We start from the raw sequence: 27,988 nt of genomic DNA, 5'->3' as shown, positions 1-27,988 counted from the left end.
TATAATGTATATATAAAATGTATATAAAATGTATATTATGTATATATCATACATACATATATAGAGAGAGGCAGTCTGACAAAATGGCATGCAGGCTCTTGTTCATCACTGGTGAAAACACATAACTTATGCTGGAAAAGAGTATTTTGTAGCTGTGAATTTGTTCTATCAAATAGTGTTGTTATGCTGTTTGTATCTGTTGCAGTTTCCATTAAAATAAATAGCAGGCATTACTTTCAGAGCAACCTGCATATTTACTTCTCCAAAGGCATGCTATCAAGTTGTATCAGGTATCCTTATAATATATATACATATTTGGATAGAAAAAGGCCAGCAGGAACTTTACATACACTCTTCCTTTCTGAATTACTGTCTGTATTTCTGAGGATTCTGTTCTTCAAAGATTTCTTCTTTCCTTCATTTCCATGCCATAGAAGTTCAGAGATTAGCATGGGCAGTTACTGAGAGAAAGAACACGCACCATCTGAGCCTAGAATAAGCCTAACAAGTCCTGAATGTTGTGTAGCAATTTCTGCATATACTCTGAAATGTATGGACTTACTGGCCTTAACTTGAACCTAAGGATAACAGCATTGGTGTGCATGTATCAAGTAATATAAAGACTAATGCGTTTTAAGAATCTTTGACAATTATCCTCTCTCACCAAGGAGGAACTAAATTACAGGGATTAAGTTAAAAATTGTTACCCATAATTGTTGCCTATACTTTTCTTTTTTCTGGAATGGCTGCCCAGGGAGGTGGTGGAGTCGCCGTCCCTGGCAGTGTTCAAGAGGCATCTGGATGACGTGCTGCATGATATGGTTGAGTGCTTGTGGTGGCAATGGTGATGAGGAGACGGTTGGACTGGATGATCTTATTGGTCATTTCCAGCCTTGTGATTCTATGAAAAGCATTAAACAGTACTAAAAAGTTGTTTTACTTGTAGAGGAAGTTATTTCCAAGCCCACTGTACATAACTGAACTGACAACTTTCCTATGATATTTACATATTTTCTCTCAGGATTTATGAAACACTATCACCTAGAAGATACTCCATCCCCATGCTATTACAGTAACTCTTAATGCCTTATGCATTTCTAAATCAGATTTTTCAAAACACAGTAAAAAAAGCATTTGGTACTGCAAGTCTGTAGCTGCACCCTGCTCTCCAACAGCAAGCTGTTTGCTCAAGTGTCCTCTGATTATCTACACTGCACGTACCACACACACTCAGGATGCAGCGATTTACTGGTAGCAGACAGCTGTATTTCTGCCAGTTAGAATTTCTTGTGCACGAGTTCTAGCCTAGGAAAAAAAGTGTTAAAAATGAAAACCAATAGAGTACCCTATCCTCATCCAAATCTGCCTACCATTTTAGTATCCTGTGCCAGGGAGATGCAAATGTTCCAAACGATTAAAAACAACTGACAAAAAGTATATGCTGTACTACTCAGCCTATTTTAACTACTTTGGCTCAGCCAAACTCTGCAGGCAAACAGGGCCACCAGCAAGGATGAGATGTGTTACTAAGCATTAGTGTGATTAAAGCATGAAAATGTTCTTAATGTGTACAATATGATGTTTTCTTTGTATCTCTTTGTGAGCATATTAGAAAGAAATGTAATGAAATAAACAGTGTTATGCCTTATAATTAAACCAGTGAGCACAAGTTAGTCTTTATTTCTGTTTCCAAGCCAACTGTAGAGATTTTTCTTTATGGGAAGACTAACACCATCTTAAATTCTGGCACCTCATGCTGTGTTTAAAAAAAAAAAAAAAAAAAAAAAGTCAGCCTCAGATGCTCAGATTCACCTGCATAACTCTAGACTCCCACTGAGGTAGTTTTCCAGGAGACAAAAATAATAATAATAATAACCCACTGTTTTTTCTCCTGGTCAACACAGGACACAGAAAAGGTTCCTAACTTACAAATTTGGATGCCTAAATTAGAAAGTATTAATCTGGGTCAGATGCAGAATATGCATTTAGAAAAGAATCACCTGGACATCACTTTCCCTTCATGATTTCCACCTAGAAGTTTTTGAGAGCTTACAGGAGGCAATTTGGTGCTCAAGTAAATGAGGCTAGATTTCTCAAGTGTTTCTTGTGAAAGGTTAATGTACATGGACAAAGAAAAGAGGAAATTAAGTCTAATTTCACTTTACCCATGTGATGGGGATAAATACACTCTCAACATTATGCACTCTGTTAAGTTTATTTGAATTTTTTCTAAGCACAATAATGCTACTTCATACAACTCATAACTCATCTATTACAAATACAATAAACATACGGAAGACATCCCATTTTCTGTATAAATCTTTCTGCTCAAGCCAAAAAAAAATAAGAGTCAGTGAAGCATTGTATAAAATCAGAATGTAAAATAAGGCGAGCGTGATAAAAGCATTAGGCTCAGTACTTTCTCTAGAAAAATAGATTTTGCTGTTAAACTTTAGAGGAAACTCTTTAACATACTGCAAAAGAGAAAAATTAACCATGGCTAAGAGAAACTACTTCCTTCAAGGCACTGTAGAACTTTTGTTGTAGAACTTTTAACGTCAACTTGAAAATAATTCAGCAAGTCAAATGATGTAAATATTATTCTAATAATGAAAAAGAGTCCAATATTTAAATGAAAGCATGAATAGATAAAGAAATCAGACAAAAGATCATCGTGGGAAAAAAAATCGTTTTGGCTACGATGGAACAAATAATACAAGTTTGAAACCTTATAAGATTCAACAACAAGACAGGCTCTACCACTCATAAACAATACATTTAGGCAGTTGAAATACAGCGTTAATAAAACATTGTAAGACTTGAACTCTGGATTATCTTTTTATCCCATAAACAGTTCAATGTATTTCATATATGAATGTTTTGGCTAAGAAAATAAAACTGCAAAGCTGTTTGAAACTACTGGAAAGAAGTTACCAAGGATGTAACTTGAAGTTCTTCTAATTGTAATTGTTCATCAGTCAGTACTCTCACACTTGGGTTTGGGACTTCTTTGGTTCTTATTAGGTGTCTTTGGCAGACATAGGAGGAACAGACCTATTTACCAACAGAAACAGAAGCACCAATTCCCTTGGAGGAACAGCAAGTAGTGCACACTGGAGGCAAGTCAAGATCAAATGTATCAATATCTAATGTATCAGAAGCCAACTGGACTAAAAATTACTGCAGTCCTGAGAGGAGGAATTCATAATGCATCTAAAACACATGCTTACTTCAAGGTTCTCTGGTTCCTGCCCGCTTTCACTGCAGCCCTTTATTACTAACAAGGAAAAAAAAAGTCACTGTTCATGCAACTCACTTACGGGTGGCCAAGACTTTATGCAACAATTTTGAGATCAAGTGGGAATGCTCAACAAAGGCAGAAGTTGTACACGAAAAACAACAGACTGAGTGATATGTTTCAAACAACCAATATAGTATTTTGACGTGCAAAAATATACTTGTTATAGCGACAAAAATGCTGTTATAAGAAAGTCATATAAAAAACCTACAAATGTATTTGGTTTTTTGTTTTTAATAATGCATGTGAACTCTAACGCAAAATACAATGAACGCAGTATCTCAGCAAGGGAACTCTTTAGTGTTCATCCCCTACGTTCTGCCATCTCATAGCTATATTCCTTCCACTGTTTTTTATTTGGGCTGTAATTTAGAATTGCGAAACCACCAAATTGTACACAACAAACAAACAAGCCAAAAAAAAGCACAAATCAGATTGTATTTTGAAAATAACAAAAAGCCTAGCATTGGCTTTTTGGTATGTGGACAATTACAGGAACAGTGAAACAGCTTTAATTCCTTTCCTCTTGTTTCCTTTTCACTTTCCCATTTACCTTCTTCTGTTTTCAATCAGAAGTGACCACGTGAGGAAATCCACTTCAATTTTTTTTTTTTTCCATTCACTTCGTTTTTCCTTACATTATTTATAGGGAAAAAGCCTTCAAAAGTCTACTTTCCCCTGCTCAAAAAATAAATGTTTTTCTAATTTTTCCTTTGGATTAGCAAGCAAAGGCCACTATTGCAATTAACCAGTTTTCCATTTTCAGCTGCTGAATATATCTAAAATTACCACTCTTCTGTAACAGTACTGTCAGTTAAGCAGCACCATAACTATGTGCAACAGCTGGTGGTACTTACTGTGCTTTACCTATTACCTTGGAAACTTTAGCTGCTCAAGTCCTTCAGTGAATTGTGATGAGAGTTCATCAAGGAACAATGCCATATGTGAGAGGAAGTGGGAATACTAGTTACACAATGCATGTTAAAAACCATGTAGGTAGATGACTGAAAATATCTCCATATTAGTTGTAGTCACAGAACGATTCTGCAACTCCCAAATATCCTGAGGTAATCTGTACATGAAATAATTTCAATTATGTTTAATATGACACTGTATCCCTTTTCCTTCTTTCACTTGTTCTGAAGTAATACCAAAGTACCTAATCTGCACAGCATTCAGCTTGTTGTCCGTTTAGAATGTTCAGCCTATTTGGAAATACAATACAGTATCAAAGCCATACAGAAGGACATCTCATGGAAATTAATCTATGAAGTACCCTGAACATATTTTACTTCTTGCTAATTAAAGGAAGCTAAGCAAAAAGTTAGAATTTAGATATTTTACTGCTCACCACAAGTGCAAAACCACTGACATTCTACTTAAATCATGATAAAGATTTCCCTTTGAACATTTCTTTGGTAAAAATGGCTGTATGTCACATTTGCTTTATCTGCCAGTACAAGGCATTTTCTTTGGTGGAAATCATTTTTGATCTCACAAGCCCATTTTTAACAAGTATTAAAAATTCTAGTTTTGATAATACTCCCTTTCTGTATCACCCATTAGTTCAGTAAATGTAAGGTTAATTTTGTCCTAAACACAGTCAACATAACAATATGAAATCTAACCAGAAAAACCTGCCTTTCAGCATAAAATGACAGTCTTACAGACAGCGAGAATCAAAATGCAGTGTATCAGGATATATTATTGGTAAAAAACGAGCCATTTCACAGTTATTTTAAAAGCATCTTATTTCTTACAACTGTGGAAGAGCTTATGCAGAAACATAGTTGATGTTCAAAAAGCACAGTTGCACACTTCTTTAACTCTGTGACGATTTCCACTTCTGTAGGCTTGGCTTCCCTAATCAAAGAAGGAAAAAATATATCTTTATTAAATCAATTTATTATTTTGCTGCATATTATTTTTCCGCATTTGTCTGAAATTGAGCTTTGTTCCAGCAGCCTATATTTTACTTTATATTTTATAAAATTTACTTTGTATTTCATAAAATATTTGAATGGTCCAGTTTGAGTAGCCTAAGCACATACTGAAACTCAACTTGGGAACATGAATCCTCACTGACTTGGTGAGAGTCATGTGCCACAATGACTCAATGAAAACAGGTGCTTAGACCTAAAACAGGCCATGTCTTTGGGAGCCCAGCACAGCAATCAACAAGCACAATAACACGCAAGAAACGGCAGATCCCATATTCTTGAAAAGTATTTGTTCTAGACTGTTTTCCAAGTCATTCTTCAATTCATACAAGCTTTACTACACACTGTTCTCTTTCTGGTCTTTAAAACAAACAGTACTGAAATGCTTTTTCTCTTCTCATGTCATCTATCTGAAGGAGAACAACAGTACCAGCAGTGACAAATGCAAAGTGACTCACACCTCTCATCTTTATGATGGAGCACAGCGCCAGATGCAGAAGGAAGCATCTGGGGAAGGAGCTACACTGTGCAGGACTGGTCCTCATTAAAGACCATCCTCTGACAAGCATTTCCAGCTGGCCTAAGTAGGGGCTTGTAATGAGACTGCAAAGAGGAGAGAACATAAAGTTCATTACAGAGCTTTCACAGGGATATATATCATCTGCTTCATTCCTCCACAAATTCCTATAGTAATCACCTATGAAACCTTGTCTTTCCTAGACTCCTATAATTTCTTGTTTCACATCTCTGGTACTACCAATGTTCCCCATTTTGGATTCTAAACATGCCACTGCACTTGCACCCTTCCTCATTTAACCTAATTCAGTATCTAAAATTACAGCCAGAAAGAATTCAGAGTCATCACAGCACTTCTGCATCTCAGCACCTACCCCGATATTCACAGAGATGTTTCAACATGAGGAACCAAATAATTAAGGTTTATCTAGCTTCTATTTTAAAGCCTGCTTAGGTGAACAGAAGGATGATGATGACAGCATTCAATTAGACAGCTCTGAACTCACTATCTTGCTCCAATCAAGTCATTAATGACAACATATTACCTTCATCTAAACATATTATTTTTTATGTGGTGAAAACGTAGTAATTGGATAAGAGCAGATATATCTATTTTTTAATTTATCCTTGTTATGGTAGTAGGCTACTCAAGGAAAAAGTAAGCTTTAATATCTACATTTCATCCTTTACTTACCTTTCTAGGAGCCAGACTAAACTCTTCTGTGCCTTGCACTACTGCCTTCCACACCATTGCTTTCCTCTGATTTACTGCAAGAAAGAGAGGATAAATTCCCAAAGTCAATTTTGAAATGCAGGATGTGCACCATCATGCCTCCAGAATGAATCAAAGATGTACTTGCGTTTCTCACTTTGGCATGTAAGGTTGTACGAAAAAGATTAAATATCACCGAGGTAACCAAAGTGGAAGTAGGATCAACTGAATCCTCCTCAGAAACAACCTACAAAGTTCTGCACAGAAGTGATAACAATGATAATGTACCCAGAAGTGATTGCTATGCTATCATTTCATTCAGTTGTTATAATGTGCATATAAAGCAAATGTCCGAATAAACAATATATGAACAATTTGCAGGTGAACATCCTCAAAACGTGGACTGAAACACTCCTCTCATTGCTTCTTTTGGAGTACCTGCAAAAACTTTACTGTGTTCATCATAATCCAAACTTTACCTAGAACTGAATTAGCTTTTTTTTTTTTTTTTTTAGCAAAGGAATTATCTGAATACTACTACTTGATACATTGCATGTATCATTTTAACTATAACTTCATCAACCAAATTCAGCTATATATTATACATACTTGGCATAACAGACTAGAACTGTTCCCTTAGAGCCGTTTGCTCTGGTACACAAATTTATCTTCTAAACAGTTGAAACAGACAGCATTAGAATAATTTCTAATTGGTTTGGAAATATATAAGTAAGGAGTCTATTAAACTGTTTCTTGCCTATGTTTATCTAACAACACACAGAATTAAAGCCCATGCATTTGATCAAAATTACAACATCAGAAACATCCCCCACTTCATCAACCATGAACATTTAATACTACAATATACAGTACTAAGTTACAATCCTATTATAAATATGCTGAAACTGTATTATAAGAATCATGGCTGTGTAAAGGCATTTATTCAATTTCAACCCAAGACACGTACCCAAACAGTCAGCAGTAAAACAGCATACAGTATTTCCAAGACAAATCCTCACTTCATGGTATAATTGAATTACAATCTTAAAGCTGTTTTGATAAGGGAAAAAGCACTAAGATGTATTTTCAGCTAGCATGAAAATAACAAACAGGAGGGTGAACACAGCATGCAGAAACCAAGAAGGTCACTTCAGCAAGAAGTTTGAGAAAGGCAGTAAGTGCTCAGAAAGACACGAAGGAAATCAAAACAGGAATATATATGTAAAGGGAAAAGGAACTGCTAAGCTGCAAAACAGGAAAATTAAAAGGCCAAGTAACTGGGCTTCAAGAGATGGAGGCAAGGAGTCAGTTTATGTCAACAAGCCTTTAAAAAGTGCATCTTCCTAAGGAAGGTTGAACCAGCATGGCTGTATCAACCCTCTAACAGAAGGATGGCAGCAAGAGTGCCTGCAGCTCCCCTTCTATCTCAGTGCCCAGGAAGCCCTAACTCTTAGCACAGCAAGGGGCTGCTCCTGAAGTGAGAATTACCAACACAGCCAACAGCAGCAGCTCCCAGCCTCCAGCCTTACAGTACAACTTGGACAGTTAGGGCTTTGACCATGCATGAATTAGAGACGGTTGTATTAATGCTGATGGAATAAAAATGTAAACAAAAAATTTCCAAAGCCTTCTCTGGAAAGTTTCCACTTGAGTGTTTCTCCTGCCAGAACGAGGACATGTGTTGTCTTAACAAAAGACAAGTGAAAATAAGTTCCGAACACCAAAATTAAGTGCCAGTCAGAAAACAGCATTCTGCTCTCTAGGATTATGTAGTCTTGGAGAAGGGGAATGAAGTGTACTTTCAGATTAATTAACTCTTACCAAATAGGATACAAAGACACATAATATACATAAGAAGTAGCATTTAAGTTTGGTATATAACTTTTTTACTTACAGTTGCTCAATTTGGTCAAATTCTTTTTCATCTTCTGCGTAACAAAAAAAAAAAAAAAAAAGATTACATAAGTCTTAATTAACTACACACATTAGAAAAGTTACTCATTTTTCATTATACCATGAATTCGATGCATTAATGAAAACAAATGCTATTTTATTAGCTCATTTTTCTTAAGTCTGTAATCATTCTGTTACTCTATCAACAGAATTACTACAAAGTTGTCAAGAAATGTTCCTTTATCAAACACGATGAATGTGATTTTAATGCACATCGTATCATATACTACATACATACAAGCATATAGATAAAACACAGTATGCAAATGCATAACATACATTTACATAATACACATGTTGGCAAGATGAAGCAAGTTGGCTCATCCACATGTATTTGGTTCACCAGTCAGGATTACCACATTGATTTAGTCTCTACATTTTTCCCCTTCTGCTCTGTTTCTTGGTGGAAGTTTCTCCCATCAGAACCACTAACAGTTACTTCTTTTCCTAAGCATTCCTGAAACAGTTACAGCCTCCAGATTTACTTGTCTTTTAATGAGGAAAAAAAAAAAAAATGACAGTACCAAACCTTTTATGAGAAGCTATTTCATATTGAAAGCGCTTCATAATCAAATTCAAGACTTGTGGATAAGATTTTAAAGTCTAAACTACTTTTTTTCTGTAACACTGCATTCTTTATCAGAATGTAAGAATCAGATTTTGTATATAATTAGCACAGGTCATGTAAAACATTCAGTTGTAATATTAATGCAAACCTAGAAAAAATTAAAAAGCCTACCTGCACGTTTCTCTTTCTTTTTTGAATACAACTCAAAAACAAAAATGAGAGTTATTAAAATAACAACTTCAGCCACTATTGCTAGAAATGGCTTGAGTGGCTCCGTGAATGACAGAATTTTAAGGTTCAGCTTTCCTTTACTCTTTCCTAGTTCAAAAGCAGCTTCACACCAGTATGCACCACCATCTTCTTTGGTGAGCTTCAGTATTTTCAGATGGGTTACATTGGCATCTGTTCTGTCTATTACGTACTTATCCAACATCAGGGAATCATTAATGGCAATCTGAAAACAAAAAATTAATTAGGTTTTATAACTGCAGTGAGAAATTGTTTAATCAAGTTATTTACATTATCAACAGTTAGAAATATTTCCACATAAAGACATAAAACAGTAAGAAGAGGCATCTAGACTGCCTACAAGTGAAGAATTTTCCTTCCTGGCGATGATCAGTTTCCTTAGCATTCAGTGCATGAAACTATGCACTATTAGGGTGCAAGTCACTTGACCCTCTTTAGCCAACTGAATATAAAAGCTACCTTTACCTCTACTAACAATCCTTTGGAGTCAGGATCTGATGCCCAGGTTCCACCACAGCACAAAGTATAAGCTTTCAAGGAAGCAGGGAATGCTTCTCTGGTGCAAAGCAAGCTGAGACAGCCAATGCTTGCCTCCAGTAGCATGGAGGAAACTGATTTGCCTTCTCTCGGCTCACAGTGCTTCCACCAGAAAAGGGCTGGTGAACAAAGTGGCTATACTGCTAAGGTTAGTGAGGATCCTGAAAGGTTGGAAAATGCTGATCTTGATTTTCAAAAAAAAGAGCTGAATTGAGAAGATATTTCAGCTCTTTCGGAAAACAGATACACAGCAGTCTCCACCACATGATGACTTCAGAGGTCATATTGACCTTCCTTCAAGCGTCCGCACTGGCTAGGAAACAAAAATATTTGTAAAGAGAACAATCAGAAACACAGGAGAAGGAGGAAAAAAAAAAAAAGAGGGGAAATGCTTTTGTTTTCCCTCAGGTCTCGAAAATCTTACATGTATAAAAATAAATAAATAAATAGACATCCTGCTATAGTAACATTCTTTGCCACCAGATAGTAAGATTTGAGAAATAGTCGCCACTAACATAGGTTCTGTATTTGTGGTGGTTTTTTTATTTATTTTTTATTTTTTTTAATTTATTTTTTAAAATTTATTTATTTTTATTATTATTGTTTTTTTTTTTAATAAATGTACTTCCAGACTTAAAAAATTTAATTGATTCTTTTATTTGGACTACAGGAATAAAGGAGGGACTTTCGGAATAATGTTGTTTGTCCATGCCAGAACATAAAGACTGCATCTTGTAATAATGAGTACTTCTAAATATTGAATAGGTGGGGTTTTTTTGTTCTGTCCCTGAGGGTATTCAAGACCAGGTTGGATGGGATCCTGGGAAAGCTGGTCTAGTACCAGACCTGTAGGTTGGTGGCCCTGCCTGCGGCAGAGGGGATAGGAACTTAATGATCCTTGATATCCCTTCCAAGGCATTCTGTGATTCTATGATTAACTTTTATGTAAATGCAGTTAGTAGAGTTTGAAGTGAGATGCCATTATACTTTAGAGCATGTCTGTACATTTTTGTCACATTGTTTTGCTGGGCTAGAGTGGAACCTTACCTGTTCACTGCCATTGGTCATATACCAGGTCCAAGCAATGGGAGTATAACTGCGACTTTTACAAATCAGTACAGCTGAGTCACCTTCATAACTGATGATAGGTTTTTCTCTTCCTTCAATTTGTGGTACTAAGAACAAGTAGGGAAAAATACATCACATGAAAGCCACATATTTATACTACAAAATAATAATATATAAGTATTGTATCTCTACATAAGGATTTCTAGTAGCCTACTTATTCTCTTTTCCTTTGTCATAAATGATACAACTATGCATGTTAGTCATGACCTAATGAAGAGTCATTTCAGGCTGATATTCTCTATATAGAATTTCCTGTAGAAAACTACAGGCACCCTGTTCTTAGTGGTTGTATCATCTTTGAAGTTGCTAACTGATATTGAAAACTTGGGTTATATCCTGTACTGATCTCTACCCTTGTTCATCTCCTCTTTCCCTCCTTGACAACTGTGAGCTACATGCTTCATTTCTTTCTGAAAAAGAAGTTTTCCTGCAGTTTCATTCGGTTTGCAAAAACTCAGTCATATTCTATTCCAGATGTAATGCTACCAAACAATGCCATCAAGCAAGTCCTGCACACAAGTAATGTTGTTTATTTATTTTATAATTAGGACATACTACAAACTTGATAGTTGTAAGTATGTTGTTAGCTGAAGAAACAGCTTTTGGATGCATGCTACTAAATAAATACTTCCGGTCCAAACTTGCTTAGAACACAGGCACAAGAAACAAAACATCAGATCACAACTCTAGGACTGTTTGACCCAGCTATGACATCTCCAAGTATCCAGCAGTCTTCCAAGAGCAGAGGCACAAGAAGAACTGTTTAATATAATAAGGCATTAAACAGAGATGGAGAAAATATTTCACAATAGGCTGTTTCCCCTACCCTCTCATCTGCCTCATTCTATGGATGCTTACCAGTATGCCTTTCTCAAATCTATCTATTTTAAGGTTTGTTTCTTAGGTTTTATTGTTCTCTTCAAAGCAGATGCAGTACATCTTTTAAATGGTTTTAGTCACAGAAAAATAAACAGGCCAACAATTTTTTTTTCAGCAGTTATAATATTCTATGTTCCTACCAAATTCTTCTTACTCCTTTTTCCCAGCTGAACTAATATTTCCATAAAGTTTACTTCTTGCGAATGTTCAAATTTATAAATTTCATTCCAAATTAATTTCCCAGATACTCTTAACAACAATACTATTCCCAAGTTCAGAGTTCAATGCACAATTCAGCAATCCAACCTCTCAGCAATACCAACCTCATCAGCAATAAAGTGCTCTTTCCATTTATATTTCTGTTTTAATCACGAAATACTGTATACTTCAAAAGAGTAGTGTCAGTATACTTCTACTTTACCACTAAGAGGTAGAATTTCACTAATATGTGCTACCACTTCCTCTCTAATTTATGCAAGAGGAAAAACTAAGAAATACAAAAAAAGACTGCACCCAGCACAACAGACATCCATGGTAGTCAAAAAGACTTCAGAGATGCTGTGTCAAAGCACAACTCTCGTAAAACATGGGACCACCTCAACATGTTTAAGGACAAGAATATCCATAATGCATTCTGGCATTTAGCTCTATAACAAAGTGGTTAATCCGTGAATGCATGCAAGGAACTGTACTTAGTACTCTCAGTTTGTTTGTTGTGTTTGGTTTTCTTCTCCTGTAGGCAAATCACCCAGAATCAGGGGACAAAATACTGCAGCTACAGACAAAAACAGCACACTGTTGGAGATGAACAGATGAGTGACCCTACTAGTATTCATACTGGATTTCCACAGCAGTTTAAAGAACAGCATTGTTTCACAGTGCACACCTCTGGACAGATATTTAAGCAAGCAGAAACCCTGAACAAAGTGCAAGCATAAACTAAGCACACCCTTCACTAATATAGCCATTATTACAACACCATGTGTTAGACTAAAATAGTCATGAAGAATCATCACCATGTTTAATAACTTCAGTTTCCTATAAAGCTACTCAAAATGTTATGGCTTCCTTGCAGACTTCCGTGGGAATTTAAATCTCAACTCTACAGAGTTATGCCAAGACAGGAGCACCGTGGCAAGCTACTAAAGTCAAAAGAGTAATGACTTCAGCCACTGCACCTACATCAACATATTACTCATCTCATGCAGTTTAAGAATTATTCCCACTACGTTGCTGACTGAAAGATTCAAGCATTTCTCTTTCCCATTTCCTTCACTCTTGCATTTATCTTAGTAACTGCTGAGCCAGTAACTTTATGGCATCAGAAGCGGCAGCACTGTGAAGTAATTTTCCCCATCTTCTTATGATAAATCAACCAGTCCTGTGCACTGTGCTCTGGAAAAGTTACTTTTCTGTTTGTTCATTCATTTGCTACCAAAAAACTTATTTCATACTTTCAAAAGAGTAAGACTCCCTCATCCTTTTTTAAAATCTAAACAGACTTGGTTAGCCATTCAACAAAAACAATGTAAGCACTATCAGACATGAATAGGTCTAAGTAAACTACAATTTTGTCCTCCCATGGCACTGCAAGCTAAGTTTACCCTAGTTAAAGTTCTGAAAGCAGATATTAAGACCACAACTCAAGATTTGCACTTGTAGAAATTTCTTGAAGTTGTTTGACCAGATGCCCCTCTGAACAAAGCCAGTTTGAAAACTACAAAGCCACGCTGGCTAGTTCAGCTAAGGTCAGAAGAGTTAGGGTTTTTATAGTTCTGTGTTGATAAAGAATCCTTCCTAGTACATATCAGACTGGAGAGCTTTCACTTAATCACATGCTTGCCACTGAAGTCAAGCCAACAAAGTAACTGGATATGCTAATGAGTCATGTCAAGCAAGCACTCCCTTAATTACAGCACTGGGTGCATGGGGGATAACTCCAGTGAAGATGCACACCAAGAGCAGTGACTACATATTTAAAGGTACACATATTCATTTCATTCCAAGGACACAGGCAGAAATCCCAAGAAATAATTAACATCTCTGGTGGTCACTGGATGAAGGCTAGTAGTCATTCCTGCTGCAAATTTCCAACCTTATAAGGTTCCCCATGTAACTGATGTTACATAGAGCTGAGGCATCTGTTTTGCCATTTTATCTTCAACAGCAGGACATATATTCTACTTTCTTATCTTGACAACAAGTTTGACAGACTCCACATTTCCTTCTTGAGCTTACATTTATGCAGGCCTCCCATCCTTCTGCTTCAGCAAACTTTGGAAAGCATGAAAAGTGGAGGAAATCCCACTTCAGCAACTTGTATTTGTTTCTTTTCCATGTTTTTCCATTCAACTAGATTTTACCTACTACTGCAAAGGGTGAAATCAGAGGAGAAAAAACTAAGTGCTCAGCTCCCCACCTAGTGCTCAAAGAAGCACTAACTGTTTACTGTTCTAACACACTCAGCATTTATTTTCTGTTTCAGAAAAACAACTGAACTTGTTTAAGAACCTGCCTCCTTTCTGCCAATCACTGCTACTCTTGTAACACAAAAGTCACAGGCCAAACTTTCTAGTCACTAGTTCACCAAAAACTAACAAAAAAACCTCAGTCCCCCTCCACAGTTTTTTCCACCTACCCACTCCCCCTTAAGAAACTGATGAACATTCACTTCTTCTGGATGGACAGGGAAGGAAGACAAAAATCAGTCACTCCTGTAGGGGGAGAGGGGCAGAAAAGTAGGCTTACATGGTTCAGGTTGTTGCAAGTTTTGTTATGAGGGCTTTTAGCTTTGCTTCAAAACTATCTCCCTCCATGCTACAAAAATTGCCTTTGATAGTGATTCTCACTTAGCTTGACAATATTAGCAACCACTTATCAAGTTAATATTGTTGCAATTTCCACGCTATTCAGGAGCTATTAACAAAGGATTTCATTGGTCAACTTGCCTTGTAAATGAAACACCACACTGAATTCTTCTTCACCTGTCACCACACAAGTGTAACTTCCCAGTTGTCCGTTTTCTGAGATAGTCAATCTTCACAAGGAAAAAGAAACACCATCTTGTTTGCATTTATTAGTGAGTACTAATTAATACCATGAAGAAGTCAGCAGAGAACATTCTTGAAAACAGTCAGATTCAGATTTAGTGCAGTGCACAAGCACTACAACATTTTAAGAAAACAGAAAAGCACATGAATATTTAGGAATGTGAACATCATTCTAACTCTTGTTGCTCACAGGTGCAAGTATCTTGAAGCAGTATTATCCATGAGCTACTGAATTAGACACGGCTTCACCATGTAGCCTATGCTGTATGAAATAACTTACACAGTTTTCTCTCTTAAAAGCCTGTTCGTCAATGGGTTAGTAATAACTCCAGCACAACGCAGTTCAAGAATTTGACAGCAGAGAGGATGCTGAACTTCTTGTTTTACAGGTTCTTTACATGGGTTGCATTTGTGTATATGGAGTAGCAGAAAAGTGATAGAATATTCATATTATTCAATCATTAACATTAGCCTGGGACTGCGTATATGTATGTGACAGGAAAACCTGCAAGCAGAACAGTAAAGACGACTACTTACTGGATGCCCCAGCTATTTTCAGTTTTATTGATGTGTTTGATAGTTTCATTTCCCCTCTTCCAAGTCACCTGAGGGTTTTTCATGTAAGAATATTTATCAGCCAGTCTGCATGACAGCTCAATTTTAACCGGACTGCCCAAAGTGATGTTTTTTTCCACGGGACCACCAGATTCACCTAACAGAAGTTGAAAAACAGTATTTATAAGAAAAAACACCTTATTTCTTCATTCTGTGAAAATAAAACCTATGCTGTATTGCAAGAGGATACAGTATGGCTTTGTTATACTTTCCAGTGTAAACAAAACTATAGTATCAGATATTGAGCTTTTGACAAAATTTAATTATTAATGAGTTGCTATATATAATGATTACAAACACAGTCACTCAATTCTATAAGTAGACTTCCTAGAGGAATCACACACAGAAACATTCATTTTGCCAACATCAAGACACACCTGTGCTTCTACACAGCTTAACCTGAAACAGAAATACATTTAATGCTTAATTCTCACAGAAAAATGGGATGGCAAGTGGGGAAACAATGCCTCCTCAGTCTAAATCTCCCTCTCAACTCCATAAAAGGTAATTTACAAATCAGAACTTAGTAACATCGGAAAGAATATTATTGGATTAAAATACTTTTATAAGTACTTTTGTAAGTACAAAGTTGCATTACTAATTTCAAAAAGAGCTAGACTTGTAAATATTTATAAGTATTTACAAATCAGCCAGTTACACATCTTCATGATACTGTGAAATCATAGGTAATGCCCTGCTAATAAAATCCACAACCTTATTGCTGGATCTGGCTTTTCATGCTTCAGCTATTTCACTTGAAACTGAATCATTTTCAAATCAATTTACGGTTCCATTCTACAACCTTGTGCTCCCCTCCTTGCCCCAGCTTCCTCTTTTGGGCCTGGTCATTACACAAGGCCTTGCTCAGGCATATAACAAGTACAATATTCATTATAATCAAGGTCTCACTAAGCAGTAAATGAGCACAGGACTGGTTATGTTCAAGGCCTCAGTAAGACAAGGAATTGACCACAAATCTGTCTCAAACTGAAGGCTGAAAGGACTGATAACTTATCTGGCATAACAGACGAGGGCCACCTGAGTGTGTGCCAAAAAAAACTATGCCTAAGTCATTAATCTTGCACCATGAATAGCAAGCAACCCAAGAGCTCCTTCAGCACTCCTGCACAACAGATCACTCCTGAAGCAGTAATGCCTCAAAGTTATGCCTGCTGTGAAGATCCCTCACATCTTTATGTCAAGGGATGCCTTGCCAACACAGATCCTCAGTAACTGAGTAAGTTTGTCTAAGCTCTGTCGACTTTGCCAAGATTGAGTCTTAGACTGACTGCACACATGATCCCTTAGACATAAGCTGTTTACCAAGTCTGGGACTGTAAGAGGATTCAGCCATACCTAGACTACTCTGAGGAAGAATTTAGGAAGCAAAGGGGTCTATCCTAAATTTTGTGACTCGATGGGAAAGTCTTCTGATCAAATGCGTTTAATCCTGCCCTCTATGCAGTAAAGAAAGGGTACCTTGACATCTGTAATTTTGTTAACTTGCTATCCTGTTTGTCAAAACACTCTGTGCCATCAATAATTAATATGCCCATGAAAATTCACTCAGAATCTTATCTCAATGCCAGGCTTACTCTGCAGAAGCTTAAAAAAAAAAAAAAAAGAAAAAAGAAAAAACTGTGTGTACTTGGGCTTCATAGCTTTAATCTTATCTGAGAGGAAAATAAATTTTAAGGTGTACCTCACTAACTTACTGTGATAACTTACCTAAAAAGAAGCAAAGCCCACTTGAAGCAGAGCTTGATACTCCCACGGAGTATTTAAACACCACTGAGTCTGGCAGGGGCATGTAAATGCTTAAAGAAGAACATAATGCCCAGAACTCTGAGTCCTGGCTGAAATACTACAGTTTTGTTGGCCTGGTGTTAGACTGAAAAGTGCAACACCCCATCTTACACAGCCGAGCCATAAGGATCATAGTTCATTTACTAAATCCATATATTAAACTCAATAACCAAACTAAGCATAACTCACCTTACATGTTTATGATCACAGTAATTTGAAAATTGAGTTAGTTTTATAATAGTGAAAGTTTTAGAATTAGATTAATCACAGTGGTTTAAAATAGAATGCAAGTTTGAGATTAACTGTCCAAAAAGAAATCCACACTTATAATGAATGGAACATGAAAACCTTATGTTGTTGAAGTTTAGCCATTAGGAAGGCTGATATGTAGGAGGAGATCTCTGCACTAAGAGCACTTGTATTGGAGCAAGAAACAGAGACTACCTCATTAAGTATCTCACTTTAAATTAGAAGAAAACAATGCCAGAAGAACAGTGTAAGTGCTATGCAATTGTGTCCTTAAAGATTAAGATTAGTATTTTGCAAAGGAGTTCCAATTGATCTCTTCAAATTCTAAGTAAATTAAATTTCAATTAAAATGTTTTGGTTTTTTTTTTTCTGTTTCTACTAGAAATTGGTTTTAACTTCACATCTGTCAACTGGGAAACCTCATGTCTATCTCAAGGAAGTGGCTTGTCTCTTCTCCTTGGTCTAAAAGCTGCAATGACTGGCTAGCACCAGTCAGGTAAGAAGCATCACACCTTACACTGTCTCTCCAAACAGATTCACCAAAGCAAAGCAATTGTTACTTGAATTGACTTGTGGGAAGAATAGAGAGCTATGAATTGTTTCACTAATGTTTTTATTAAAATACTATAAGTCTTGTTCTCCACTGCAAAATAGTAGAAAACAGTAAATGCAGCAAATTCACTCATCTTTTCTTTAACTGAAATCACTGTTCATTCTAAACTACTGACTTTATCAATAAGTTGCCATCCTAAACACTTCTAAAATTCATAGGAAATGCTACATGAAATTAAGATATTTTCAATGTAACATAACTGGAAGAGAAAATAACATACTCACCAGGAAGGAGCACCTCATACTCCACGTAAAGGGGCTTAGACTTGTTCGAACTGATTTCCACATCAAAACCCACCATGGTGAGATCTGGACCTAAGAAGGTCATGGAGGCAGTGATATGTTATAAAGCTATAAATGCAATCATGAAGCAATACAGTACTGCAATCATTTCTTACAGTAATCCTCTAGAGAAAAAAATAAGAGTAAAACAAAACAAAAACCTTGCCAAAGCTACTCCCATAGAGATCACTTTTTTTGCAACCACAGTCTTGAGGTAGCAGTGTTATGTGGCCAACACTACAGTAATTACGCCAGTTTAGAATATGGTTTCTAACTATAACACAATGCTGTAATTCTAAATTTCAGAATACTCCAGAAATCCCTAACTGTCTATTTCACAACCTGTTTCAGAGCCTTTTATATGCATAATTCTCCTAAAGCTTAGGAATGAGTCCTGAACCTGCATGGGGGTACAACAACATTAAACTGGGCTTGGAAAAGTAATAAGCTTCAGAAAAACAGAAAGAGATAATGACAGAAAGAACATGGTTATTTCTCAAATGTCTACAATTCAACATTTTAACAGCAATAAAGCCAGACACAGACCATCTACTTCAGATGCTAGTCCGCTAGAATCCAAAGACACGAATGCCATGGGCTCCAGTAGAACATAGTTCAAGTTCCACACTGTTCCACCAAATGCCTGATATACTTGAGGGAATTTCCTTCCCTACATAAAACAGGTATCAATATGTACTATCATCTATCTGATCTATCTCATCTCTTCTTTATGGAAGAGAAAGTGATATTTAAAAGGGATAAGATGACCAAAAAAAAAATCCCTGTTTTGTTGTAGTACAGACAGAATATTGTTCAGAGACAATCTTCATAAATTTCTGCATAGTTTAATACAGTTGATACTATCTGGTAGGCAGTTGCAGGAAGAGCCTCTGTTTATGCTTACCGCTGTACATTTCAAGAACAGAGAAATTAAGACAATTAATAAAGCTGTAGCTTTAACAACAGATGCCAATGAGATAAGGAGATATCACCCTTCCAAAGCCATACAAATATGTTTTGTTGTTATCTGCATACAATTTCCTAGCAAACTCATGCACAGTGAAAATGTACAAGAAATTATACTTGGAAAAAAGGCCAATTCAATATAATTACAGCATTTTTTTTTTCTCTCCAATTTCCAGTTCCTTTCCATACAGCTTTAAACAGAACTTAAACACTGTCGATTTCATCAAATGCTTTGTCTTGGTAATTGCCACTAATATAAATTCTCTGTAACATCTTGTTAAGTTAAAACAAAGACAATGACCAAAAGCACACACACACAGAAGAACTTAACACTTTATGTATAAGAAGACATTTGATTGCTTTTACCAGGTGTAGATACATCACGTGCACGTGTCAAGTGATCTGCAATGCTGCCCCAGGTTGTTTGACTGACAGTCTCTGTAGTTGTTATGGGCTCTAAAAGGTTTAAAAACAAGGCTGTTACAAATGAAGTTGATTTTTTTCCAATAATTTGAAACTGAAAAAAAATCTTTCTTCCACTGCAAACATGTTTTAAGTCATGTCTTTTACATACTTGCAAAGCAGTTCTATTATCAATTATTTTATAATTAATCTTAAGTTATAGGATCAGTAAGTACAGACTTAATCCACCTGATCATATAAAACTGCAGGAGAAAGTGATTCCAGTTTCTGAAGAAGGAAAGAGACTGCATCATTTATCCTACAGATGGATCTCCTACAGATGGAGTAGGTCCCAAAGTTTTCCTGTTTGGAGCCAAGAGGAGAAAACTGCTACAGCTTCAGCCTTCTTTAAGCACTGGGTGGCAGAGTTGACCACTACGCAGTGGAAATCTCATTTCTAAAAGCCTAAACATTTTCAAATTATTCCTCCTTTTCTTTTACTGCACTAAAAAAAAAAAAAAAAAAAAAAAAGCCTCTCAGCTACACTTACTGCCAGAATCTGGTTCAGATGAAAGAAGTCCCTGCTACTGGTTTGCATCTTATGATATCTCAGAGCAAGTGTTAGTAGAGGTACCACATGCCTTCAAACTGCTTGCCCATTCTGCAAAGCAAGATTCTGTTTTGTCATTTTTTGGGTCAACATGTCAGTTCACAACATGAGGAATGCTATGCTACAGGCAATCAGTCTTATGCTTGGCTTGTGCCATCTGCTTTTTCATACTTTCCTTCACGCTTCAACCAGTTTAGAGAAAAAATAAACAGGTATATTTTTTCCACCTGGATGAGGTGGAAGAACTTCAGGCTGGTTCATTTAGAAGCTGTTGTTACTAGAGTGTTATTGCCACTCCTGACTACTATTTCTACTATTTTACTACTAATTAACTTTTTTAAAGCTATAAAATTGTTAAACTGTCTTCCAGCAGTAGTCAGAGTCCTGCTCTTCTACATAAGCGTGCAAGCAAGCCTCAATATCTGCCTTACTTGCAGACAAACAAGTCTAAATGCTTATGCCTGACAAAATATGAAGACTAAAGGTCTGGGAAATGTTCTTTTGTTTGCGCATGCAAACGTTTCAACAGCACGCCAAGGTTGTTACGGATCACCTGAGTTTTTGTCAGCCCACTATAAGCACCACCTGATTACTGAAATCCTTCAAGGGGACAGATGCCTTCATAAGGCATCAGTTTGTATGATGGTTGTTCTGTATCTCCAAAACAAACAAACCAAAACCACTAAACCACCTACATATGGAAAGTTACTGAATCCAGTATTCACTACTTGCACTTACTGTATTTCTGTCGCATTTTGCTTAAAAGCTCTAAAGTTGAACATCAGAAAGTTAGCATTATCATCTTCAAAGACAGAATAGTGGTTAAAATAACCTGTCCTAACCACAAGTTCATGTATAAACACAACCTAGCCCAAATCTGATTTGTGTTAATCAGCCTCAGCTTTGGTGCACTGCTGAGCTCCTGGTGCTCTGATCTTTATGGAGAAACGAGAGGCGGCAATCAATTATCCATTTCTTCTCCATTCTGCAACATACCCTCCACTTCCCATCACAATTAGGGACCTAAATATACAGCAGGTGAAGAGTGGGGACAACAGAATGATGGTACATATCATATCACATATCTAACTAAAAAAAAAAAAGAATACATAGATAAAGGTAAGATGATGCAAGGACGAGATTACAAATCTTACTAACACAAGAACAAAAAGCAGAGTATTCACATGAAAGTTATCAGTTGTCTGCTAGAAAAGAACCTTCTATGATGCTTCTAGTTTGGGAATTGTTCGTTCTCTAGGGAAGGTGCCTGATCTGATCTCATACATCTTACAGGATAGCTTTTTCCACTGTCCTTGAGATGCTTAGGATACAAACTTTTGCACTGACTTAAAAATGCCAACATAATACATTTGCTTCTTTTTCTTCTGAACAAAATCCACCAGCTTATTACAGAAGTGTACACTACATAGTAATTTAAAATCAATAGGGAAAGAGTATTATAGTTGTAGGTGTACTAAAATAAAATAGTTACCAGCAGATGTCTTCAGTCCAGTGTGCATCTGAGTCAAAGCATTCCCTTGAGTATGATTGGCATCCAAAGTCGTCACCAACAGACCTACATAGGGTTTAAAGAACATTTATTCTCTCAGATCTGAATTTAGTTAATGAAAACAGATAGAGCCTACTCCCCTCAGTCTACCATCATTTTTTCTTGATTTTTGAGAAAAAGCAGCCAACATAGTAAAAGCTTATTTTTCACTAGTTGCAGTTAGCTTATTTTAGACAAGAGAATTCAAACAGAGGCAGTATTTTTTACCCGACTTCTCTAAAAACGCAAATGAGAATTTTGTTTGTATCTTTTCTTGTAGATAGTCAGACTACACTTCAGAATATTTCAGCAGAACAGTATGTTTTATACCTTATACTCAAATCCCATCTTACCTGTGAGCTTGGACCATTTCAGATGGTAACACTGATACTAGTTGATTATTTTACAACCGACTGGCAGATTCAGTGACACGATAACAAACCTGTAAGAACCTTCTGTAGCTCCTCTCTGTTATGTGGCAGATTTCTATCCATTATAATTTTCATGAGCAAAACAAAAGCTATTTGTATTGCTCAATTCAGCCTTCACCAAATACTTCTAATCAGTATTTCCAGTTTCCTTACCTTGTGCCTGATTTGACTCTTTGAATCTTAACTTTTTTTTTTTTTTCCTCTCCTTTAAAGAGCCAGCCAAAATACCAATATTTTGCTTTGCCTTCCTGGCTGAGAAGAAAGAACAGCAGGGGCAGAAGGAGATAAACTGTTTAGCTGGAGCACTCTGCTGTATCACTTCTGATGAGAACTCAAGGTCCCCAGATGATTTACTAAAACAGATGCTTGCCGCTTCCTTTCCATTCCCACAGTTGGATAGCACAGCTTAAAATAAACACTATCTTAACATAATTTTGGTATTCCAGGACATAGTCTACAGCCACAGCAGCAGGATATGCTCCTCTTTGAGCAACATCACCTCAGTGCCTTCTAATTGATTTGGCCAGCAGTCACAAAGCTGTGTATGCAGCCAGAGAAAAAAAGGCACATATGCTGTGTTTGCAGCTGTAAGCAAATAAAGGACAGTGTAATAAGCACTGCTAGACCTTCAAAACAGAAGCAAGCACAGAGTGAAAAGTGGAAATCTAAATCACAGTTTGATTGCGTTCAGATCTGCTGAGAACCACGTGCCTTCAAGCATACTGTTAATTCCAACCACTGAACACCACCAACACGCCCATCAGTCTCACTACTGTAAGCACAGACTACCTGCATATTGTCTTGTGGGCACCTCAGCACAGTTTCTGCAGACTGCATCAGAAACATGCCTGGCTTGCACCATCTGCTCTCAATCTATCCACCACACTTTAAACAGTTTGAGTATAGCAAGTTAGTCAAAGAGTATAAATAAATAAATCAATCTGCCACTGGAGTGGTTCTTCATAACTGGCATTCTCATTTCTCACAGTTAATTAGTGCACCAGTCCCACTGCTCTTCACCTAACACAAGGAATTTAAGAAATACAGGAATCCATTCAATCTGAGTACATGCTGGCTTATGACCCAGATGATAAGAAGACCAAATCTTATCCTCTGCTTAATCCAGGTCCTCCGAGCAGGGAAGACTATTATGCTCCTGATATTAAGGCTAAAATTGAGGAAAGGTCCACAAATTTTCTATCTGTGCATCATCTTTAGGAATTCTGAAGGTGTCATGGATCACCTGATCCTGTGTCAGCTTATTAGATGCATTATCTGCATAGTAATTAAAATCCCTGAAGATGATAAATTTAAAAGGCACCAGGCTGTACAGCAGCTCTTATCCCTCTGCAAGGAAGCCAGATAACCTGCAACATGTTTTGCGTACTATTAGGCTTCTCATCGTGGCCTTTCTCTTTGATTCACAAACCAAATGAGAGCAGGTGACTAGCATTATTTCTCATCGACACTGCTTCTGTCTTTTGGTTCTTACCTCCTCACAAACAGAACTACATGACACAGAGGTAACGTAGGTAACGTAGCACATCTTGTCCTGTCACAAACATACTGCTATACAGCTTATGCTATTAAGCTGACCTACTGCTGTATGATGAGTATGATAAAGATAGATAGTGATATAAGTATATACAGGGGAATAACTTCTCACACTACAGAGTAAGCTGAAATTTCTTAGCCTATAATTAAATTCCATTAGCAATGATAAGGATTGGTGTCTTCTGCTTGCCCTGATCTTTACTGAAAATGGAGTAGATGAGAGTATGAGGTCACTGATTTATTTTTTTCTATCTTCCCTCTACTTCTTAGTGTAGCCAACAATATCTGAGAGATAAAGTGGAGTTACACTATGACTGTAATCACTGGAGCGATTTCTGGCATTTTCACCTCTATGAATCACATTGAATCCTGCAAACACATCTGGCACACTGCAAGGTCTTCATAAAAACATAGTGAAAAATAGAGAAAGACTGAGATGAAATTTGGTTTAATTTAGCAGAATAAGTTTAATATTTTTTGTCAGTTAATTTTGCTCTGTGGAGGTACACAAGCATCCACCAGCTACTAAGACAGACAGCCTCGTGGTGCCTGGAAGGCAAAAGCTGCAGCATAAGTTTTCTCACAAGACACCAGAGGATCCAAACAAAGGGCTTCCAATGCCTCAACAGAAGTTCTTCACAGCAAAGCAGAGAAATCCAGCAAGGAAGCCCAAAAAAACAGGTGTATCCTCTGTTTGTGAAGCTGCTTGCCATCCATAAGGTGAGAAGACAGCAGACAAGATGTGGTGGATTTGCTTTTTCTAAAGCAATCTGGCAGCACACAGTGCAACTAAACCAGGCAAATGAAACAGTACACTTATAAGAACTTTATGTCTTGACAATAGAATAGTCAGAAATAACTCCAAACCCAATGCAGAACAGAAGTGATGGTTTAAATTTTTCAAAGCAATTAAACAGTTAATAAGACTAAAAGACAGAAGGAACAGAATGGTAAGAACTCAAGTTCCTTAACTCAAAGTAATATATGGGAAGCCAGCGGCAGAGGGATACCTAACTCGACTTTCTTCAGCTCAGCCCTGAGCACAAAGCACTTCCTGCAGCTGCTTCTACTGAAAACATCTGTTTAGAAGGAAGCCTGCTGAACCTGCACATCTCCAGAGTATGCTGTTACTGAGCTTCACAAGAAGTCAGTGCCACTGCACCTGCCTCAAAAGTTGCAAGAACTTCCCTTGGGAGCGCTTGCGTGCCTTTGCAAATTACTCATCAACAAGAGAGTAATAATAGATTATTTCCCTGGATTTAAGACACCATGGAAATCGCAGTATGAAGCCCCTCTTCTTACTGAACCTTTTTTATACCAACATGAAAGCATTTAGTAGAAGTCTGAAAAGCAAATGCCTTGTTTTATTCGTATAGATGGTACTGAAGCTGCTGATTCATTTCTGCTTATCTTCCAAAAAAACAGGTATCATACCCACCATTTTATAAAGACAGTACATTTAAAGAAATCGCTTCCCCGGCAGGGACTTCAATTTATTTTTTTATTTTTTATTTTTTTGGAGGCACAGAATCTCACTTCGTTAATTATGTCACATAAATTCAGAATTGCTTCAATCACCGTTAGGTAAAAGCTATGGTGGTAATCCAATAAAAAAAAAAAACAAGCATCACCTGCCCCCGATCCAGCTCAGAGGTTCCTACATCCATCATGGCATTCATAGTCACGTAACTTTTTCCATCACGGAAATACTGTCAAAAAGGTTTTCCGATGTATTCATGTGTATATAAATGAACATTGTGCACAAGTTTTAAGAACTACACGACACTTTTTTTTTGCCCTTTCACATCTTCCTGTGAAAATACCACACATGTTAAGGAGGCTGTCACCACGGGGCAAGCACTACTGCTCCTCCCAGCGCCCGACAGGAGCACCGAGACGCCCGTAACGACTCGCAGCCCGCCGTGCAGCACGAACATCAGCAGCGCTCACAGCACGCGGAGCTGCCACCTTGCCCACAGCAACGCCTCGCCAACGAGCGCCGGCGGTTCGGCTCTAACGTCCCACCGCGCCGCACCGCCCAGCCGCGATTCCACCAACAGCGACCAATAACAAAACCATTAACAGAAGCGTATTTCTTCAGACGTGGCTCACTCCTGAGCTACAAGGAACGCATCCCAGAGTGGCTTTTTTTTTTTTTTTTCTTTTTTTTAGTATTTCAGACGTGACGTTTAAAAACGCGGTAGAAAAATCCTCCAAGAAACATCCTTCCAACCCTCCCCATTATATGTTAATAAATTTGCTATAATTAAAACCCACAGGGACACGCTTTTTTCCAGGCCCTCAGTGACACGTTATTCGGTACAAACACGGCAGCAGCGCAGCTCCCGGCCCTGCACTCGCGCACCGATGAAGCCGTTCCCTCCGCGGGGCAGCAGCGGCCGGGCCGGGCCAGGGCCGAACCGGCAGCACGGCGCATAGCGGCTGAGATGCCAGCGATGCCGGGGGCGCGGCAGCAGGGCGCGGCGGCCAGCCTCGACGCCCAGAGGGGATGAGGGAGAGCGCTGCCCCGCCGCCAAGCCGGCGCCTCTCCCGGGCCGCAGGAAGGCTCCCCCGCGGCACCTGAAGGATGGACGCCTCGGCGTCCCCAGGCCCGCGCCGCAGCCCCGGAGCGACACTCACCTGCGAGGCCGCCGCCCGGGAGGCAGAGCAGCAGCAGCAGCCACCCCGGGTGCCCGCGATAGAAGCCGGCCGGCATGCCGCCCCACTGCTGGCCTCCCGCCGCCGAACTCGCTCCGCACCGCGCCCCGGGGCCGCCCCGCCGCGCCCGGCGGCGTGCAGGCAGCCAGCAGGCGGCCGACCCGGGCCCCGCAGAGGGCCGCGGCGGCTGCGAAAGGACGACGGCTGCCGTGGTTGCGAGAGGGGACGACGTAAAATGGGGGGGAAAAAAAAAAAAAAAAAAAACCCGCGAGCTGAAATGTCAGGCTGCGGCTGCGACCCACGCCGGGCGAAGAGGACAAGCAAACAGCGGGGCCCCGCACCGGCTTTATGGGCGGGAGGGCGTAGGTGGGAGCGGTAGGCAGCCGGGGGCTCCTCCCGCCTCGGCCGGGCTGAGGGCGGTTATCTTCGCGGCCTGAAGGTGCCGCTGCCGCGGGCCGCCCCCGCCGGAGGAAACCACGGCGGGACCGTTGGGACGGCTCCCGAGGAGAGGAGCGCGGCCTCCTCTGCCCTTTGCCTGCTGACCTCCTGCACGGCCCTCCTTTGAGGGTCAGTGGCTTGCAGGCAGCTGGGTTATTCTGTATGAGAGGAAGGACTGTGTAGGGCTCCCTGCTGAATGTCCAAAGCCGAGCTACACTGCTGGAAGAGAGTTGTTTCCAACAAGTGTTTCCAAGGCTTGGCTGCCACAATCTGGAGTCCTTAATTGCTTAGGTGCTTAAGTACTTAAGTGCCTGTACAGTACTACACGTAAATTAAGGCACTTATGCATATATACATGGTTGTTACTTTAAAAAAAATAAATAAATCAGTTTGGGTTTTGCAGTGTAGAATCTGACCAGGTGGCATTCTTTGAAGGAGAATCCTCAGGGTGGGGGATGTGCTGCATTCTTACTATCAAGACACAGTTCTTGCAGCTGATGGAGAACTTGAATTCTGCCAAAGATTTGTATCAGCAGTGCAGAAAAGGTCGCTGCAGTGAAGCTGGTACATCAGCATAGCTCTCCCATGCTGGTGGAGCTGCAGAAGTTCATGCCGAGCATGTGCAAGTCAGATGTCCCACATGCTGATTTTCCAGTATTACATCTGAATTTATACATATCTGCTGCCATCCGTGTCCCTTAACACTGTTACAGTCCTTCATATTAAATCTTTCCATCGTAAAACCCTTAAGAAATAAATCTAATCGCAAAGGACCAGGAACAGATTTTTTTTTTTCCTTGAACCCATTTTACATGTCAGGAAAGGCTAGGGATTCCTGCTGGCTGTACAGGGCCACATGCAGGTAGGAGCCTTTTCTGATACTGAGAGCATGAATGTCCTCCATACGTACACTTGGGGCATTGGGATGGAATCTTCAGTGTTCTGTATCTAATGTTGTTTTGTCCATGTACAAAAAATTGTTTTGT

General features: G+C 38.5%; 1 protein-coding gene across 1 annotated transcript; it reads right to left on the bottom strand.

Moving 5' to 3' along the window:
- Positions 1-2,533: 2,533 nt before the first annotated feature.
- EMB (embigin) lies at positions 2,534-26,774 on the bottom strand. The gene is made up of 11 exons (XM_052670122.1): positions 26,547-26,774; positions 21,865-21,948; positions 19,727-19,816; positions 18,338-18,427; positions 15,368-15,542; positions 14,729-14,817; positions 10,821-10,948; positions 9,159-9,441; positions 8,361-8,394; positions 6,449-6,522; positions 2,534-5,161 (listed from the first exon to the last, which is right to left on the bottom strand). The coding sequence occupies exons 1-10, from the start codon at positions 26,620-26,622 to the stop codon at positions 6,465-6,467; spliced, it is 1,107 nt and encodes a 368-aa protein (XP_052526082.1). The 5' UTR covers positions 26,623-26,774; the 3' UTR covers positions 2,534-5,161; positions 6,449-6,464.
- Positions 26,775-27,988: the final 1,214 nt, after the last annotated feature.

Source organism: Tympanuchus pallidicinctus, unplaced genomic scaffold, assembly GCF_026119805.1.
Source record: "Tympanuchus pallidicinctus isolate F22 unplaced genomic scaffold, pur_lepc_1.0 scaffold9, whole genome shotgun sequence".
Classification (NCBI taxonomy): Eukaryota; Metazoa; Chordata; class Aves; order Galliformes; family Phasianidae; genus Tympanuchus; species Tympanuchus pallidicinctus.
Note: the sequence above shows the minus strand (reverse complement) of the source record. Positions and strands in the feature narration are given on the sequence as shown.